Genomic DNA, 14,117 nt, shown 5'->3' with positions numbered 1-14,117 from the left:
AATGTTACATTTTGTATTTGATGTGCTGTATATCTGCATTTTTTATTTGTTTCTTTTATAATTTTCAATTCATGTCTATTTAGGAAACGAGCACTACTCTATCTGGAGTAAGGACCATACAATTTTCTCTTTCAGATGGCATAGAGAAGTGAAAAAATGAAACTAGAGCAGCAATACTGAAGTGTGGAACTAGACAGGAGATCTAGATGGAAAAGTGTTGTTTTGAACTAAAGTTGTGAAAAACAGAAAATGATGATTGGCCAGCAGCTTGTTTCACCAGCTACTACATTTTACCTTATTCATTTCTGGTGGCTTTATAATGTAAAATTATCTCTCCTCCTGAATGAGCTGTTACTTTTGGTGTAGTAGTGACCCCTCACTTACCACTGTCTCACCATGTGTCCAGGAAGCTGACAGAGTTCTGTGAAGTTGATAGAGACTTTTCAACAGTGTAGGGAAACTGTCCTGTTCTCCTCTGGCACAGCACTGGCCCCTCAGGATGGACCTGCCACGACCACTCTTCTGTACCACCTCTAAAAATGCTTCCCAGCAAACAGTGCACTGATATACCAAGACTTTGAAAGAAAACCTCTTTAAGCGTTAAAGTGATGACACTGAAAAATATACCAAATCTCCTTTGAAGGCATTGCTTGTGCAAATGCATCTTTTATATCAGAGAAGTTAAAAGAGGTTTTAATTTTTCTCTGTACATACGTCACTACAATTTTTTGGTATCATGTTTTAGAGAAGCAGACATTTGTGTCATATTCCAGTTAATGCAGTTGGAGGTTTGGGATTTTACTTTGCTTTGAGAGATTTTTTTGTGGTTTTGTTTGTTTTGTTTTGGGGTTTTGTTCTTGGTTTTTTGGGGTTTTTGTTGTTGTTTGTTGTTGTTGTTTAATTATTTACAAGGTTTTGTGTGTGAGTCTAAGGCAATTTGCTATAGCATTGAGAATTATACTGGTAGTTCTGTCTCATCCTCCTGAGAGTAGCAAACTTACACTCATACACTACCATTTCTGCATGCCCTAGAGGTGACTGTAACCTTTTATTGATCAGCTGATTGAAGATAAATGACAGAGATGCTGGTACTGCAGTTTACATCATTAACATGGTCAGTAAAGCATGAATTGTTCAATAAGGAGTTTATCTTTTTTCATTTTACACTGCTCTTTTATCATTTTTATGATAGAGAGCAAATTTTCAGACACTAACCAGGCAGATGAACTTTAAAGATCAGAAATGTGTGTGTGGTAGTTGTCAGAACTAAGTGAAATCTGATAGTTTAAAGATATTTTGTAAATGTATTTCACAAGAAAAAAAAAGTTTAATGATCATTTTTCCTACTCTATTTCTTTCTCAGTTTCCTTTTGCCTCATACTTAATGGATGCTGTACTGGAAAAATTAAATGAGAAGAAGAAATTGGTGGAAGAGTACAGTTCCCTCATGAACTGTATGATATTGCAAAGATTTATATTTGCAAAGTGTGACTAAATTGTGTGCTGTTTCCTCATGTCTTTCCTCTTCTCATAAAGAACTGTCAATATGCATGTTCAATACATGCACAGAAACCATGAACTAATTAATTGTTGAACAAGAAGAATTAATTAAATTCCTATTAGAAAGCAGTGTGGTATTTGATTCCTGAAGAGAAAAATTGCTGCAAATCAATGCAAAGCTCAAAATTGTTTGCCTTTAAATGCATTGGCAGTGAACACATGTGCAGGCTCTGTAGAGAGAGGATGTCTTTGTTATGACTAATACACATCTGTGCAATTTTGAAAGAACAAAAAGCAGCCAAGTAACACCTGATTGTACTAATCAGAACAGTAGAAGTAGGATTTACAAAGGAACTTATTCATTTTAGATTCCTTGTAAAGCCCAACTTTATGACATATGCTGCATAAAACTATATGCTTTTATGTTAGAAAAAATGAATTATTATAGAATAAAAATATTCTGTGTGGAGTAATACAGGAAAAACTGTACTTACCTCTGAGCATACTGGAGCAAAATGTGTGCAATGCATTTTAAAAATTCAAAAAAATAAAGTTTTTTCTATTATGGTTTTTTTCACTAGTAGATCCAGTTATTTCTCAGCTAGAAAGTAGGTGCAAGCTCTTACTTTCCTTGGGGAAGTAGTGTACAGTTTTAGCCAGTTATTTCCACCAAGATTTCTATGGCACTAGTGACGAATAATTGCTGCTGCTTCAGATTTTTGATTTTAGTGTTTGAATTCCTCTGGACGAACCTACCTTGTGTCTTTTAGGAAAAAAAAAGACACAATTTCTGAGTTCATGTGTAAATAATGTTCAGCCGTTATATTTGTCTCATTTATGGATGTCAAGTTGTTTTACAACAGATATCATTATCTGACCCGTATTGTGTGGGGAATCATAATAAAGATCTATTTGGACTAAGTTCACTTAAGTCAAGCATGAAACAGAGGTTTTCTGCATGTCAGTCCAGTGTTTTCCTAGGATGTCATCATGTATCTTCTAATTTATGGAGTTTGGTATTTGGGGTCTCTGACAAAACGAAGACATCTCTAAACTTTTGCTCAGTTGAGCCTGGTGAACACAGGGGCTTGAGGGAATTTTTATTGGAATTAGAGAAAATCATGCAAACATACTCCACCTACACCTGTAAATTAAGACTGGGAACTGTCCCTGTATGAAAAACTGCTGGAGCTCTAGGAATGGTTGATCAATATAAGAAATAAGGGCCATCATATGAAATTGTTTGGTGATACATTCAAGTAAGCCAAAGGATGCCACCCACACGCAAATGAAATGGAACAGTTGGAACTGTTTGCCTCGGGTTTTACGTGAACTAAACATTTACATAGGCTCCAATGCCAATAAAACAATGACAACAAAAATTAGGGAAGATAAATCCATCAAGACATGTGGAAACTGTGCTCGAATTTTGTTCAGTAATTCCAGCAAGATGTATTTGAACTTAATTTCATCAAAGTGTGTATTGCAGTTTAGTGAAAAGGGCTTCAGGAGGCCAATGATCTCTGAAAATTTTCCCCACTGTCTTCATTTCCACATTGCCAAACACCCATTGTTGCAAGTCTGCTCTTGGTGCTGATCTTTAACACTTGGTCTTTTGTCATAGTGAAAATGCAGGGAGCAGCAGCTAATTCATGTAGAAAATATGCCTCAGACAGAGGGAATTTTCCAGACTACTGTGTTTTTCTCAAATATCTTGCTTTACTGCACTTGAAATTTTCTGTATCTCCTGGGCAACTGGGTACAAAAAGACATCTTCTCTTGATGCCAGAGTAAGCAAGAGCACGGCATAACCAAATTGCTATTTACTTCATCTGAAAAGAGAGAGCAAAATGAAATCCTTAAATCCACCTGGAGACAGATTTATGCACACATGCTCCTGAAACTATAACATTGCTGTCTTTCTTAAAACTTTTCTGGAAAGTTTGCCAAATACCATTAAAATGCCTTTTAAAGATTAAGATTATATTTTCATTCCAAAATTATTTTCTTCTCTAATTTGACATAAACAAATGAAAACGGAAACACCAGTCTGTGGGAATCCACAAAATCAGAGGATTTGGGGAAAGCTGCAAAAGGCAGGCCTCAGAGACAGCAGAGATGTGACCGGAGCGAAGCAGTAGCCATGAGATAGATCAGCAGAAAAATTATTTACAAAGTAGAAAAGCAAGGACAAATAGAACAATGATCTGTGTATTAACCCCTGTCTAGAATAACTCCCTAAGCTACAGAAAAGTTTATCTAGCAAGATATTAGGAAGTTTTAAGCTTAATAATGGAGCTCTTGCATTGTGTTTTAAGGCTTATAAGCAGGTATTGTATTCAAAACAAGCAGGCATTGTTTTAACCAAAGGTACGTGTGCTCACAATGGTTGGATAGAACTACTGTCAATGTGCTTTTGCTTTGTGTGATTGGTCAAAAAACTTATAAAGTATGTTGTAACATTAAGTTCTTGGTCTGCTGCCTGGGATGTGAGCTGATGGCATCTTCCCATTGTCATAATCATGTAATGAGACTGATGCTGGAAAACAAAACAGCTCAAGGCACGTTCCTCAGCAGTCCTGTCCCATTTGTGATTTGCACATAAACCCCCAGCCAGCAATACCAGTCAACATTTTTCAGAAATAAAAATTCATGTAGATTGATAGATATTTGTAAGGAAAACAAAAAGGATGATACTTCAAAGAAAATAAATTTTTGCCTTTTGCTGACACAAATGTTAAATTCTGTCTGCGATGATCATACTTGTTTTTACTACTTATTTGATCTTTCTTGCACCAGCAGAGCAGGAGATGGTCTCTGAAAAGATCTTTATTGCAATAAAAAGATTAAGATTAATTATTTTGTTTCTATTTTATGAATATTTTTAAAATTTCCTTTCATTATAACCAAGCTCATTACACTGAGTGAAGAACTGATTCTGATTTGGGGAAAAGCTCAACACTTTCAGATGCTACTGCTAACAAAGCTAAACATTAAAGATATTAAAGGCATTCCTCTTTAGAACTAAATATGCCTACGGACATCCAGAAAATCCACTTAATCTGTTTTTTGTTTTGTTAAGGTGGTTTCCTCTCCCGGTGCTGCCTGATACGGCCTCTAGATGGCAAACTCTCCCAAAAAATGAGCTCAGTGCTTTGGACCCTGCCGCGCCCCCGATGCTGAGTCAGGCAGGCCCGTCCTTCGGGCAGCAGAGCTGACATCTGTGCGTGTGAAATTAATGGGGTCTTTACGGTCCTTGCGTACCGTGACACAAGGGTGAGGCCCTGAAACAATGCACCTTTTATATTCATACATATATAAAAAATTTGTATGTATATAGAAACACATATATATATATATGTATCTATATATATATCTATGTAGAAACACGTGAGTATGGCTCTGTGTGTGTGTGTGTGTGTGTGTGTGTTTATGCACACGTTCATTACATATGAAATAAACAAAGTTGTACGGTGGTTCGAACTTGTTTAAATGTTTAGTCCTTCCAAAAACTTTTATTGTGCACTAGCAGGTCCACAGGAGGGTGTGAGACACTGAAACATTAATGGTTAATGTCTCAGACAATCTGGGTGTTTTGCTGTCAATGCTCAAGAAGCAGCCTGTGTGCAGGGGGTGTGAGCACCAGATGACCACGACAAATCAACCTTTGCTTAGCAAGAAGCTGGGATTTCAGCTGGATAAGGGAGGAGGCTGATAAGCAGATCCTGCAAGGTGGGATAACGCTTTTAATTCTAGTACTGTCATCCCTTCTGATGGAGTGTAAATGACTCTATTATACTGATGTGAGAGACAGTGTCATAAACTATCAGAGACCCCCAGAATGTCCCCAGAGTAATTTCTGGGGCCTTCCAGCAGAGGAATGGGCATAATCCACAGTTTTACAATATGATTCACAGCATTGCATTAGACAGTGTGAAAGTCCCCACCCCAGGGAAAGTACCTGGGTGTTCCACCTGAACTTGAGTGTATATTAACCCACTGAAATTTGTGTTTTGTGGTCTTCCCCTACCGCAGATCAATGAAGACTGGCCATCACTTTGACAATGGACATCAAAATTGCAACATTGAAGTTTCATTGATGGATCCACAAGTGGTGATGTTTTTCTACCATTATCCTTTCTTTCTCTTTCTTTCCCTCTTTCTTCTCCTATTTTTTCTCAAAACATATTGCAAACCAGACTAAAAAATTCCAGTCAATGCCTTAGGAAGTGCCTTGTTGTGTCTGGATAGGTTGAAGTTGGCTAATTGTAAGTTTGCTAAGTTCAAGTTTATGAAGTGCCTTACTTACTTTGTTGGTATTTTAAAATTTGCCACATTGCCCAGAGTGAATTAAACAACATTCCCCTAAACCTGCTGAGGGGACAGGGACATAACTGAGAGCTGCAAAGATAATCTGGGGGCTGGAGCACCTTTCCTGTGAGAAGGACCAAGTTGGGGTGATTCGATGTGGAGAAGAGGAGGCTCTGGGGAAACTTTAGAGCAGCCTTCCAGTTCCTGAAGGGGACCAGCAAGGAGGCTGGAAAGAAAGGCTACGTTGTAGTAGTAGGACAAAGGGGAATGGCTTCAAGCTGAAGGAGAATGTGTAAAGGTGAGATACTAGGAGGAAGTTCTTTACTGTGAGGATGGTGAGGCACTGGCACAGGTTGCCCAGGGAAGTTCTGGATGAACACAATTCCACATCCCTGGAATTGTTCAAGGCCAGGCTGGATGAGGCTCTGAGCAACCTGTGGAAGGTGCCCCTGCACATGGCAGGAGGTTGGAATGATGATCTTTAAGGTCCCTTCCAACCCAAACCATTCTATGATTTTGTACTCTAAAATGTAAAAATTAAAGTCAAAGCATCTGCCAATAGTCACTTCTCACAGTATGTTTCTATAGTGCCATCTGTTTAACCCACACAAATCCTAATTTACCTTGACAGGAATAAAGATATGAGTCTTCCTAAATGCAGAACTCATACAAATGAGATCCATTTTCTTCTGTATGAGGATTCTTTGTTAGAAAAGGCACTGTGTGTATCTCCCCATGTGTCTCTGGACTTCCTCATTGTCTGAATGGTTTGCAACTTCCAAGGCTAGGTATTCTAAATGAGACTGAAGTGTAAGTGTAGGCTCTAACAAGAGGAGTTAAGGGAGAGATTTAAAATGTCTCAAAGCATTCATATAGCCACCATGTAATATCTCATTTTTTGTATTCTTGAAATAAAGAAATTTCAGTGAACAATTATTTTTTCTCTGTAGTGTCCATGTTCCCATACATAGAGTAAGGATCTATTTGTGAGGTTTCCTCAAATTTGTGATTTGAGAATTTGCAGTGTGTAACTATTTGAAATAACTTGTAGCATAGTAAGTGATTGAGAGAGCTGGGGACGCTTCTTGGCTCCTGTTATAATCACATACTTAGAAATTAATTAATTTGTGTTGCTGTGTCAATTTTTTGGCTTTTGTCTTCAGGATTGCAGAAAAGCTATGGAGGAAGGAAGGAAGGTCTGAATTTTGATTCTGTCATACCTTCAGTTAGGTTATTTCTCTTTTCTGTTTCACTTCTACAACTGAATTAATATCTAGCTACACTCCAGGCTAAACATCAGAACAAGGAAAACAAAAGCTAATTTCCATAGTTGTGTGCCATGGTACACAGTTTCTGCATCACCATTGGATTGCTCTATGTGATTTAAAATTGATATGTAACTATTATTTGTAGGGAATATAGCTCCAAATGGGTCCAGAGCCAGGTATGCAAAGGGCCCAGTTCTCTGAGGATATTTACTGAGTATCTTGGTTCTTAGGTGAAGATAGCAAGCTTTCTGATATAAGAAAACAAGTATTCACATCTTGCTCAGCTACATATAAGTCCAGCATTCTGTGAGGGTTACTTTACAGAACATTTAACAGGTTGGGGAAATGTAAGGCTCCTGTCTTTGTGAAAGAATAAGCTTATGGGATTAAGAGCCTACTTGGAAATCTCTATCAGACAGTATAAAGTAGAGGTTTAAGTGACTCTGAACTATTGAACCTATTGCAGATTTGACATTTTTCTGGTATAGGAAATCTCTCTTGTTAAAGGAATCACAAAACACTATCTATAATTCAACAAATCCTTCATTTTGAGGGATGACAGATTTCTTTCATGATTGTTTGTTGTGGAGGAAAACAGAACTTTTAGCATAAACCACTTAAATTTGTATTTAAAAACAGTACTCAGCCTGGGCTGAAGAAATTATGTGATAGAAAACCCACCAGAGTAGCTCTATGATCAAGAATTCTCACAGCTCAAGATTTCCCATTGACATTTTCTAGATTCAGTTTCAAAGCCTGGTATTTATGAGTGTCAAAAAAAAATCCCTCCACACTGGTAATGAAGGCTTTGAGCTAGACAGAACTTATGAGTCATGGTGTACATATGGGGACAAAGGGCATCAGTGGACCTCAAGCCTTAAAATGCATCTTTGACGTATCATTGCACATTGCTTATTCTGCAGAAAAACTTTTAAAAATATCTGTCAAGTAATAAACTCAGTATGTGATGATAATTATTGAAAAAGTACTATTTTCTTATTCTCTTTGATCTTTCTCTAGTTATACATGCACAGACTACATTTACCCTCTTAGCTACAACTCTACATTTGAAACTGGTTTTTTTTCAAGGGATTAGCCGTTATTCTATAAGGATTTTTTCTTCTATTGATAACCACACATCAGAAATAACTGCAGCCAACAGGAGCTCTAACTATAGCTTATCCATATGAAAATCAAGGTTTGAAGGTGTCAGTTGAAAATGTAATTATTTTATGCTAAAAATATTGATTTTTTTTATGATCTACCTTTTAAGAATGCAAATTGGAGAATAATGTTGACCTTCTAGAAAAGCTTGGGTGAATGGTTGGTTGAATGCTTATTTATGTAAATCACTATCTCTATTAAATTTAATTTGAGATGTTCATGTAATGAAGCTGCTGATTCTGAGCTTGTTTTTCAAATTAGAATTTTTAACTTTTGAAGAAAAGTAATACATGAAAAAGGAAATCAGTTGTTGTACTAGCCAAATATCACATATATCAGAAATTTTCTGATTTGGGGAGTGCAATTTTGTGTTCTCCATACTCCCAACCCTTGAGCATCTGGCTCAAGACAGGAATTTGTCTTGTCCATTTCTCTGTTTTCGTGCATGTTTACCCAGGCCTAAGAAGCCTGTGAGGCTGCCAGCTGGCACGGGAACTGGTGTGTTTAGAACAGGACAGTTTGATGTTCTGACACAGATACTGGATGAGCTGGGCTCACCCTTTGGCTCCCTGGGCCCTGAAATGTGCTTGCTCCAGGAGCACAGTCTGCTCCGGCGCCTGGATCCAGGATCTGTGTCAGCAGGCTTTTAGTGAGCATGCATTGAGTGACAGCCTGCAATCATCAGGCAACTGAAGTGTTGGCTCACGCCCAGCATCAGCCCAGGAAAGCCAACAGGAGACAGGACTGGAGGCAAGAATCCCTGGGGTATAGCTCAGCCTGGGCTGAGACACTTCCTCTTGCTTTTCCTGCAGAGCAGGTTTCACTTCCCACTTCAGCCCATCAGGCTGCTTCTCTCTGAGCTCTGCTTTGATTCCTTGCTCTCTCTTTGCTCATGCTCTGCTTCCAGTATGATTTTCCAAGCCTTCACAGTTATGATACCATGGCTGTAAGTTAAAGAATGTTTGTATGTCATTGTTGTGGCTATTGTTGCATTCATTTATTATTTTAGAAGAAATCTATATTTGATAAGAATGCCTGTGAAGTGTTAGTCTGAGCTAGAGCTCGTAAAAAAATCTAGTACATCAGTTCAACACTGACTGAAGATCATGATCTTTAAAGACAGCAAAATGAAGTAACATGGTCCCTTCCTCATGGAAGAGATTCCACGGTGTGTCAGTTCAAAGAGAAAATAAGCAGTGATAATTCTTTAAATATTTTGCCAATAAAATTCTCTCCTTCAGAGGAAGTTTTTAGTGGGGTTTTCTATGGAAGGAAGTGGCCACAGAGTAAGTTCTCAGCCTTCTAATATGGACACAGCCATTCCCTCCAGATAATACAGACTTCTCCTCCAAAAAATGAACGAACAGGGAGCACGTTGCTTGCAACTGATATGAGCTGCCACTAAGAGAAATAGGAGTCAAATGATCTTTTATTTTTTCAGGACACAGAATTTCTCAGATCACTGTGATTGTCTTCCTTTTCTATGTTTATCACGTTCAATTTTGCAATTGAATTTAAAAACTAATGCTTCTACAAGATTTTTCATTAGTGTGTATTGAACATATGTGCTATAAACTGGGAGAGGTAACTTAGAAACTGAAGTATTAAAGCATCAGATTCTTTTTTTAGGTAAATGACCTTGTATCTAACACTGGATGGCTCTGAAGTACACACTATGGAGCCAAGTAGGGTTCAGGAAGTGGCTAAGTTCCATTACAAAGCTTCATTCTGCATGGAACTAACTGGATAAGGAGTTTTCATGGTATTAACCTCTCTCAAAATAGTATCTCTTTAAGGTGCTATGCAAAGAGGATTTGTAAGTCATCTGTGAGGTCTGATTCAGAATTTATTCTGGCATTATGACAGAAACTTAGCAGGCACTTGATATAGCGACAATTTAAAAATTTACATTGAGACTTCAAGGCAGAGTGCAAACTCTGTCTTGACTCAGTGTGGGCTAAGTTTCTGTCTGGTTTCCTGTGAAGCTGTCTTACCTACTGACTGACATATGTGGTTTGCTGAGAGTTGAATATATGCCTTCTATTTAAGAGGGATATTTCAATGTTCATTAATATGAAAGATTTGCAATGATGCAATCCAGATGAGGACGTGACCTGAGAGTGTGCTGAATTTTGAGCACATTAGAAGTCCTCTAGAGGGTATTAAATATCCTCTTGCTTCAGAGCTGCCTGTGTGAGAAGGATGAAGAACGAAGAATGATGCTGCAATGCAAACATCAGATGCCTGTCTAGGTCTCTTTCCTGCCCTCTTCAATCTGTGCCCACTGTGTATTCTACAGAAGAAATGTCTTAAAACATTCCATTTTGGGGTGATTTTGAAGAAATCATTTTAAGTTTTCCATTTTTCTTATTCTTAGAATTTCTGTGTCTTCAGAAGTCTTGTGTCTAGCAGAGCAATAAAAGGGCAGGATCCCTCCTATTTTGTACTTGTCGAGTTCCTTGTCATTTGCTATGACACAAAGGCCATCTGCAGGAGCTGGGCTGAGTCTTTCACGTAACTCCCTTTAAAAAAAAAAAATCACAGTCATTCTTGGTATTGCAAGGAATACATGCATGTCCCTTGTTCTTTTTGAAACCATAATGATTAATTTTTAGCCTTGTCCTTAACCACATACTGTTAATTTTGATGCTTGTACTACCTTGGAATATGATCCTGTATTTTGTCAGAGATACATAAAGTATCAGAGACTGCTCAGTTCATACAAAAAAAATCATTTTCCTCAAACAAGCGTAGTGCAGTAATAATGTTAAGATTATAATTTTTATAGCCATCATTACCTGGATGAGGTCTTCCAGCTTCCTGTTTATGCAAAGCTTCTTTTGTAACAACTTTTCAGTGGCCTCCAAAACACCTTCTTAGTTATGACTTCTAAGTGGGGATGTTCTGTGTTGGTAACATAAACAAACCGAAGCCTAATTTTGCCACCATTTTCCACAAATTACTGAGATCAGTAAGATTTTATCTTGTGTGATGGAGACTGGCACATGGCAGCAGCATCTGGAACTGTACTAGCATCAGCATCTGGCTAGTAATTAATATTTAAACGCACTGATTAAAGCCAATACACAGATGTAAAGTAGCAGAAGGTCTAGTAGTGCTTATGTCTTACATCCAAAACCTGAAATTTGGCAATGGGACTACTGTGTCCATGTAGAGGTGTGGAATGAGCCAGTCATACTCCAAGACAGACATAAAAACCAGAGCTGTGTTTTCCAGCTTCGCACCACATGGACCTCAGATCATAATAAGATATGACAGCCTGTGGAGTTCCTCTTTCCATGCTGGGGCACCCACGCTGCTTTTCCTACATTTTAATTCTCCTGTCATGCTGCATTGTTGCAGGCTCCTGTGCTGGCAGGTTGTACATTAGATACCTGACCTAGAGGACTAGAGATTGCCTCGAATCTGTGATCAAAGAATTACAAGTTTATGCAGGTGTTAAGATAAGGATGGGAAAACTATCCAAGAGGGAGATAAACTTAGAAGCACTTTTTAGTAGTTAAGAACTTGTCTCTTACAAACAGTTCCAAGGAAAAAAGCACACAAATATAGAACATGGTTTTAAAATGTATATATTTATATAATTCATAAAGTGAGATGCAAACATGTCATAACATAATTTTTATATTATCCAGCAATAAATTCCGACATCAACGACTCATTCCTTCACTTCCTAGTCCTTCAAAACTTTTGAAAAGTTTTTTTGACAGTGACAAGTAATGGCTGTTAACTTTTAAGGTCTATTCTTCTGAAACGTGCCAACTGAAAAAACAATAGTGACTCATTGTTCTTGTGTGTGGTTCTTTGCTGCACAATATTTTTTGATAGTGTGTGAAATGCCACATACATAAATCAAAATAAATATGCCCCTCTTTATGCTCTTTTTGTATTTTGTATCTTATGTATTTTGAAGTCAAAAATCCTGAAACACTGCTAAAACCACAGTGACTTTCCTATGAATGAATAAAAAGTGTCTCACCTTTTCATCAGCTGCTGATGTTCCTAAGTAAACAATTACTTGGTCTAAAAGGAAATGTAGATGGATAGAAAAACAAGTCTTCCTTCTTGTGAAATATCCAATAGCATTTACTTCACAGGGGTTACACAGAAGTCTATCAAACCAGGGAAAGGAAAATAAATCAATTGTAATGTGTCTATAGATCGTGCCACAAAATAATCCTGATCGATGCTCATGAAATTTTCAGTGTAGTTCAACCCTGAGAAGCCTTAAATTGTTTCTGACATTGCAGTGGTTTATATATCATTTTTATTGGCTTAATGAAATATACATGTGTACATTCTTCCTTGCCTACCCTTGACTTTTCCTAATGAGCTCATCTTTTTGTAGCTTTCATTTGCCATAACAACCACCTTAAAGCAAAAGGAACAGCATAAATAACTTGCTAACTACTGGGAGTTAAACTTGATATTAAGATGTATTCTCAGTATTATATATATTCTAGACTTCGTACAGTTGCCCATTCAAGCTATCTGTCCTAACTCTGCTCATGAAAAAATCTGATTTCATTGATAAAAAAATTCTTACATAAAATTATTTGACTACAGTTATGTTTATCATCCATCTTATTATTTACTGCTTACTAGTATTTATATTAAAATTTTATGACCCACTGTAAACCCAAGAAAACAGTTAGCAAGAAGAGGTAATTTTTAATGAAGAACAGGACTAAGATTTAGGTGTTGATTCCTAATCAAACTCAAGGCACAGGATAAATGATCGTGTTTGTTTTGAATATGGGATAATGCTGAGATCTTTGAATTTAGGAAACCAAAAGCAGCAGTGTATACCTTGCTGGTTGATCAACCCACAGTGATGTTCATTTACAGCATGGTTTTCATACTAGAGGTAACAGAAGGGGAAAGTGCGAAGAACATAATTAGTTTATTTAAATTCTGATGGTATTGCTACATTAGGGTAAACTCATAATTGTATTTTATTTGCCTTCTTTATCATACTTTCTGTTTTGCTGTGACACTGTTTTTGCCTCCAGTGTCTGATGCATAAGTGCCACAATTATACAGCCTTTTCCATTGACAGAGCTCATCTGAGCACATATATGTGCAGTGAACATGCTTGGCTGATGTTTCTAAACTTACAAATTTTATTTCTTGGTTGATTATCTTGGTTAGTAAGAATTGAGAGAGAAAGAGGGAGCAAGAGGAAGTTACGGTATTTGATATTCCCAAGTCATTGCCAAATGTGATGGGGCCATGCTTTCCTGGGGATGACTGAATACCTGCCTACATGGGAAGTGGTGAATGAATTCCTGCTTTTGATTTGTTTGTGTGCACAGCTTTTGCTTTACCTATTAAACTGTTTTTGTCTCCAGCCATGACTTTTCTCACTTTTACTCTTCCAATTCTCTCCCTCATCCCCCCAGGGTGGCAGTGAATGAGCAGCAGCTTGGGACTCAGCTGCCCACCAGAGTTAAACTTGGCACCTGTCTTCTTCAGACATTGTTTCTTTTCAGATTGGACGCTCAGATAGAGAGTGCTGTGAACTCTTGCGTAGCTTCATTACAGGCTCTGACTTCCTGCCCCTGAGAGTCTCTTATTGTTCTGTCAGAAATTCATTGTGTTCACCTGCCTCACCTGATCCATGACGTCTTTGAACTTCTTGTCCCAGAACCTTCTCCTGATCTGCTGTCTCAATAGTTATTTGGTCCTTCAAAATCATAAGACTGTTTCTTTTTCTAACCTCATCTCTAATGAGGTTAGCCACATGCTCTTTTTTGCACTTTCCTTAAAATAGAATTTTTTTTCTTATATTTCACTTTTTGTATGGAGTACTATTGTCTCTGGTTTCATAGAATTCAGTTACCATTGCCCAAC

The 14,117-nt window shown here is 37.6% G+C and overlaps 1 protein-coding gene across 1 annotated transcript in view; it reads left to right on the top strand.

Moving 5' to 3' along the window:
* Positions 1-8,893, top strand: part of CNTLN (centlein) — a 174,571-nt gene extending 165,678 nt beyond the window's left edge. The window contains 3 exon segments of the mRNA XM_054289514.1: positions 1,364-1,454; positions 7,225-7,255; positions 8,701-8,893. Coding sequence (XP_054145489.1) covers positions 1,364-1,454; positions 7,225-7,255; positions 8,701-8,893 — 315 coding nt within the window.
* The last annotated feature ends 5,224 nt before the right edge of the window (positions 8,894-14,117 follow it).

This window comes from Melozone crissalis, unplaced genomic scaffold, assembly GCF_028551555.1.
Source record: "Melozone crissalis strain CALT ecotype California unplaced genomic scaffold, PUWL_Pcris_2 ptg000005l_1, whole genome shotgun sequence".
Lineage (NCBI taxonomy): Eukaryota > Metazoa > Chordata > Aves > Passeriformes > Passerellidae > Melozone > Melozone crissalis.
This window is presented reverse-complemented; position numbering and strand designations above follow the sequence as displayed.